The sequence below is a fragment of the Condylostylus longicornis genome, unplaced genomic scaffold (genome assembly GCF_029603195.1).
Source record: "Condylostylus longicornis isolate FDR11 unplaced genomic scaffold, ASM2960319v2 ptg000048l, whole genome shotgun sequence".
Classification (NCBI taxonomy): domain Eukaryota; kingdom Metazoa; phylum Arthropoda; class Insecta; order Diptera; family Dolichopodidae; genus Condylostylus; species Condylostylus longicornis.
Window position 1 is genome coordinate 22412561 of NW_026578017.1, and position 6746 is coordinate 22419306.

At 25.3% G+C, this 6746-nt stretch overlaps 1 protein-coding gene across 1 annotated transcript; it reads left to right on the forward strand.

The window, feature by feature from the left end:
• Window positions 1-776: 776 nt before the first annotated feature.
• Window positions 777-5954, forward strand: LOC129610739 (F-box/LRR-repeat protein 14). The gene has a single exon (XM_055523409.1). It carries the CDS (start codon window positions 1418-1420, stop codon window positions 3191-3193), a length of 1776 nt encoding a protein of 591 aa, XP_055379384.1. The 5' UTR covers window positions 777-1417; the 3' UTR covers window positions 3194-5954.
• Window positions 5955-6746: the final 792 nt, after the last annotated feature.

The window sequence follows — 6746 nt, forward strand, 5'->3', positions numbered from 1 at the left end:
ATAAAATTCAAACTCTTTCTCTTTTTCTCAACAAAAAAAAAAAAACAAAACAAGTCAAAAATTCACGTTTTCTCGCTTTACAACAACAATTCGGAAAAGTTAAAAAAACAGAAAACTTTTTTTACGTACTAAAATTCAAAACAAATATTTCTCAAAAAATAATAATGCTACAACCACGTGAATCATTAAGTTTACTCGTAGTACCTACATATCCTTATATATCCTTATTTTTTATTATTTTGTTAAGTAGTGTAAAAGAAAATAAAATAATAATAAACAATTGCTGAATAAAGAGAGAAAAACTTACTCTCTGAGAAGATGATTCGGAATTGCCATATGGTATAAAATTAGAATTTCAAAATGTTGAGAGAGTAAAATAAATTTTATTTTGACGTTCAGATGTGTGTCAATTTACATTTTATTCGGTTTCTTATTCAAAATATTGGAAGATTTCTTTTTATATTCGTTATCTTTGCAATTACCGCAATATTATTCATATCGCTATCTTGCATAATTATTGCAATTTACATTGAAATAGTCACTACAAAATTCTACTACTACAGTTGACGATAACGGTAGCCCTTGACATCACTCTCACTAAGAGTAAACTAATAATTTTTTTTCTAGTAAAAATACAAACACACTCAAACAATATTTGAAATTGTGTTGGAAAAATATTGAATGTGTTGAATTCGATACTCATGAATTGAAAACAAAAATATTACTAAACAGTGTTGTAATAAATGCTTACTGAGTAGTAAAAGTTTAGCAAATATTTCGTCTTATTTTCAGTTGTTTATAAGCCGTTGAATTGTTAAGTTGCCTAGAATCGGTAAATAATTCGAACGGATAATATTTGGCGGATTAAAAATAGCATTTTATTTCTTACTTGATTTTTCTCCTGGATATTTGGAAACAACAAAAATACAAAAAAAAAAAAACAAAAATAATGAAAAAGAAAAAAATAACGTAAATAAAAGAATGTGAATAAAAAAAAAATTTTTAAATTGAGAAAGAAATGGATGATAAGCAAAAAAAAAAAAAAGTAAATAAATGATATCAACATCCGCTCTTAAAGTTTTACTTGTTCTGGCATTAAATAAACAAATTTCTTGAATATCGTGTATAGTGTTTTGATAATTCTGTTAAGAAATTTGATCATCTGTGAAAAAATTTGATATAAAAATATAAAATATACATAAAAGCATTTAAAATATTAAAATATATAAAAAAAAATATTTCAAATGTGTTAAATACCTACATATGTTCATAAATGTTCAAAGGTCATGTTTAAAACGTTAAAAGATAATCTATTAAGAAAAAAAATTGAAATTAAAATACTGAAATAAAATATTTTCAAAAATATTCAAAAAATAACAGCAAAAGAAAAAAGTAAATCATTGTGTATAAAATTATTATGGCAACAAATGCCCCTCTAATGTTGGCATTGCCACAATCAAACTCAACTTCAAATTCTAATTCTTCAAATAATCTTGGATTAAAGAACTCACCACAAGCGATATCATCAATTTTTGATTATATTCAACATTTAACTGCAGCCGTAGCAGCTTTAGCTGCAGCTACATCAACTGATGTTAAAGGAAATTTGATGGGATGTTCATCAGTCGCCAATTCATTATTATCAACGGCTGCTGCATCAGGTAGTAATGTTTCGCGTATGGAAGATTATTTAGTATCACAACAAACGGAATTACCAGGTGGTCATAATTTATCTAATCATCGATCAACGCATCATTTACTAAGATTTGCACCGTATGCGTTGCATCGGCCACAACTACAAAGTGCTCCAATATCACAACAGCCATCTCTTTATTTACCAGTATCACTTCATCATAATAATGGTAGTTCTAGTTCCGGTAATCCATCATATTCACATCACTTAAGTCATCATCCACATTTACATTCACACCATCACCATCATCATCATCATCATCACCAAAAAATTGGTAGCCCTAAACGTTCAAATTCACCATCGGTAATCGAAGGTACACATATAGGTCATTTATATCCCGAAATTTTAGAAATGATATTTGAAAAGTTATCAGTGAGAGATCGTGGAAGAGCTGCACAAGTATGTACATCTTGGCGTGATGCAGCTTATTCAAAGAGCGTATGGAAGGGTGTTGAAGCAAAACTACATTTAAAACGTTCCAGTCCAAATTTATTTCCATCGCTAGTCAAAAGAGGTATTAAAAAGGTTCAAATTCTATCACTACGAAGAACTTTAAAGGATGTTGTTGTTAATGTACCACAATTAACTGAATTAAATTTAAGTGGATGTTATAATGTTACTGATATGAATTTAGGACATGCATTTTCAATAGATTTACCAAATTTAAAAGTATTAGATTTATCATTATGCAAACAAATAACGGATTCTAGTTTAGGTCGTATAGCACAATATTTAAAAAATTTGGAAACACTTGAATTGGGTGGTTGTTGTAATATAACTAATACTGGATTATTATTAATAGCCTGGGGTTTAAAAAAATTGAAACATTTAAATTTACGATCATGCTGGCATATAAGTGATCAAGGTATAGGTCATTTAGCAGGATTAAGTAAAAAAACAGCTGAGGGTAATCTAGCTTTAGAAAGTCTAGGATTGCAAGACTGTCAACGTTTAAGTGATGAAGCATTAGGACATATTGCACAAGGTTTGACATCACTAAAAGTAATTAATTTAAGTTTTTGTGTATCAGTTACGGATAGTGGCCTAAAACATTTAGCAAAAATGCCTGAATTGCAAGAATTAAATTTACGTTCATGTGATAATATATCAGATATTGGAATGGCATACTTAACAGAAGGATGCACCGGTTTAACATGTTTAGATGTTAGTTTTTGTGACAAAATAACGGATCATGCTTTAGCACATATTGCAAATGGATTAGATAATTTAAAATCACTTAGCTTAAATCAGTGCCAAATAACTGATGAAGGTATAGAGAAAATAGCTAAGTCATTAAGGGATTTAGAAGTATTGAATATAGGGCAATGTATAAGAATAACAGATAATGGATTAAAATTTTTAGTTGAATCATCTAGTGGAAAATCATTAAAATCAATAGATTTATATGGTTGTACACAATTATCATCGAATGGATTAGATTGTATAATGAAATTACCAAAATTATCTAAACTTAATTTAGGATTATGGGTTGTAAGATGATGTGGGTAAGCTCAAATTTAAGTCTGTTTAATAAAATTTTAATAAATTTTTGTATAAAAAATAATTTTTACTACTTACTATTATAGTAAATTTTGAGAAAAATTGAATTTTGTAATTTTTTATGAAGAATAAAGTACAGATATGTTTTATATGGCTAGAGATATATTTGATAAAGTAATTAAATAATTAAAATATTCCTGTATTGTAACTTCAAGTATGCAAAAATTTGTCACCGATCAAAATTTCATATTTGGATTTTTAGTTTATCGAACATTACTTATTTTCCCCTATAACACTTCTTCAAATTAAGTCACATTTTTTCTAAATTATTGTGTTTTATTCTAAAATTCATTCGACCCAATTCAATATTAATGAACTTAAGATGCTACAAGTTTGATAAGGAAAACTACAAGAATTATGGAAAATATATTACGATTTTTTTTTTTACAAAAATACTTATTGGATTACCGAAATTAATCCGGCAACAGTATATTCTTGTTTTCGAAAATTTTTTATCATTCTATTACTTCGCTTAGTAGATTCGGTATAGAATTATATTCTTTGAAAACCGTTACAATTAGTTTCCTTACTATCGAAAAATATTTCAAATTTTGATTTGAATTCTCATACAAATGAGTGTATACATGTATGTCGTATACAAGGTATAATTGTATTTGTGCCAATAGAACAATAATGTCTATGTAGTGTACATGCGCATTTAAATATCGTTATGTAAGAACCATAGAAATTGATCGCACAATTTGTACATTTATGAACTGTAGATCTTTTGAAAGGTTCTATAAGGAATTCTACAAATGAACATTGCGAAAGTGCAATTTCACTTTTAGTAATATCACATTAGAATTCAGCATTTTTCATTTTTTGAATTGAAATGTTTCATAATTCTTATTTTGGAATTATAATTTGAAAGAACTCATCTTTTATTGAATTGAACATGATTTGTAGGGTTTTGATAGAAGCAAGAGATTATGTGATTAAAACGGACAAAACCTAGAAAGCCCTGAGCCGGTCTATGAAAAATTTAAAAAAGCTATTCATTCCTTGTTCTTGATGAATAATGATTTCTCAACGTATTTTAATTTTACAATTTAAATTTGACCCTTTCAGCGGATATGTAAAATTAGACTACAATTGAGTTACAAAAAAAGATTGGGTTTGGTAATCGTGGGGAAGAATAAAAAAAAATGTTAATTGGAATGGTTCGCTCTTCTGTAGAGCTGGCTCTTTTTAGTCTCATTTACTATAGTGCAAGACAAAAGTTGATTTAGTTAAAATTAGCTTTCTCTCAAAGGCCAAATTGAATTATTCTTTATGTATTGTTGCAAAATTAAACTATTGGAGCCATATACGTTGTTCACTGCAGAGTAGATTAAAATTTTGCTAATGAAATTAATAGATGCTATTAGTCGATCTAATAATGTCAAAAATAGTGCCATTTCTTCATTTAAAAACTAAGATAAATTCATAAGATCTTTCCAATTTGATGTTGCATGGTTAGGTAAATAAAGTTCCCAGCACCTGACATTAGTTAAAACAGATAGATAAACAAAACAAGTTTTTTATTTTATTGAAAATTACAAAAAAAAAAATGTAATTATTTTTTTATAATAAAATAAAATAAACTTACATGAAAAAATGATTACTCACCACAAAATTAACGATAATAGCTTTCATTATGATTATTCATCCAATAATATTGTTCATACAAAAAATTTTCAATGACGTTAACCTTAAAAGTGTGAGTAACAAAAAATTTATTGTATAGGTATATAATTTGACAGATATATGTAATATTTTTTAGTAATATAATTTGATTTGTCAAATATACATATATGTAAAATTAAAGGTTGTAAAGTCAAAACATTACATTCATATTTCATTTATGTATTTTACAAAAAAACTGATGTGACAAACATAATTTCTTTATTAACAAAATGTCATCTCAGTTTAACAAATACTTTAACCATGCATTTTTCTTCATAAGTTTGCGGTTGTCTTATTTTGTGTTATTTTCCATTGGCTGAATAAGTTTATTAATGTTCAATTCAATGATTTCAAATCATAATTTAACATGTCGAATTAAAATACTATTATTACCAAATATTTGTAATTAACAAATTTTTGTTAAAATTATTGAAAAATTTCTGGACAGGCGTTGATAGCGGCGATATTTTGTTCATATCCCATTATGAACTTAGTCATACATCTAGTAGTGATGCCTTGGATTGAAATTATTAATCTAACTTACATTTGTGTGACACTGTTCATGTAATATTTACAATGTTTCAGCTTCAAAAAATAAATTCTATTAAACATTAGCTATCGTCACAGTATACACTACAATCATTTTTCTTATTAAAAATGGAACTTTCTCCCTTTGAATGATTCTTCTCGAAATTGATCTATTCATATCGTAATATGTTTTCCGATATTGTCTTTGTTATTCTTCAGAAAACATTAATTGTTATTTCACAAATTTAGTCATATTTAAAAATTTATTTTTGTCAGAACTCTTTAAACTTACTTGTTCAATACTTAATATATGAAAAGCCTTTGTAACACTTTGCCATACAGGAGCATTTTTTACTGATTACACTTTATCAAATACCACATTATACCTACAAATTATTGTTACTCAAAATTTATAGTACCTATAATAGTAATTATAAAAATTACGGAAAAAAACTCACAAAATAATTTATACAATATCTTTGAAACTGAAAGCATACTATTTACTAAATTAATTAAAAAAAAAAATGAAATAGAAATACCATAACGTCTGTCCATACATAATTAAAAAATACAAAAAATTAAAAAAAAAAAAACAAAAAAAAAAAGCAAATAATATATTATATAAAATTTCTTATATAAAAAAACATATTTGAAACTATAAAAATGATATACAAAAAATAAACTAAAATTAATTTAAGCTTATAAAAATTAAAAAAAAAAAAACAAGAAAAACAAAAATAATTAAACAATTTTTTTTTTCTTTTTTTTTTTTTGTTTTCTTAATTAAGTACTTCTTTTTTTTTTGTTTTTGTTTATATCGCTTGTATACATAACATATACATACGCACATAAATGTATGTATGTGTTTAATCTTTTAATTTTTCCATAGGAAAGTGCATAAATTATAAAAAACAAAAAAGAAATGTAAAAACAAAGTATTTTAATTTCTAATTTCTTTAGTTGAACAAAAAAAAAAATTAAAACAAATAAAATAAATTTTAATTAAGTAAATAAACATACACTAATTCACATGATATTAAAAAAAAAAAAACAAACAAACAAATAAAAAAAAAAACTCTTTATAAAAATACTTAAAAGAATTATTAGTATATATACATATATATACTTATATATTTGAAAAGAAAGAGAGAAATTGTAAAACAAAACACAAAAACACAAAACTAAATATAAAACTCTAATATATTATTACTTAATTATAAAAGTCAAATTTAATTTCGAAAAAATATATAGTTCAATTAATTAATTAATATTAAAACTTCAATTTATTAAATAAAATATC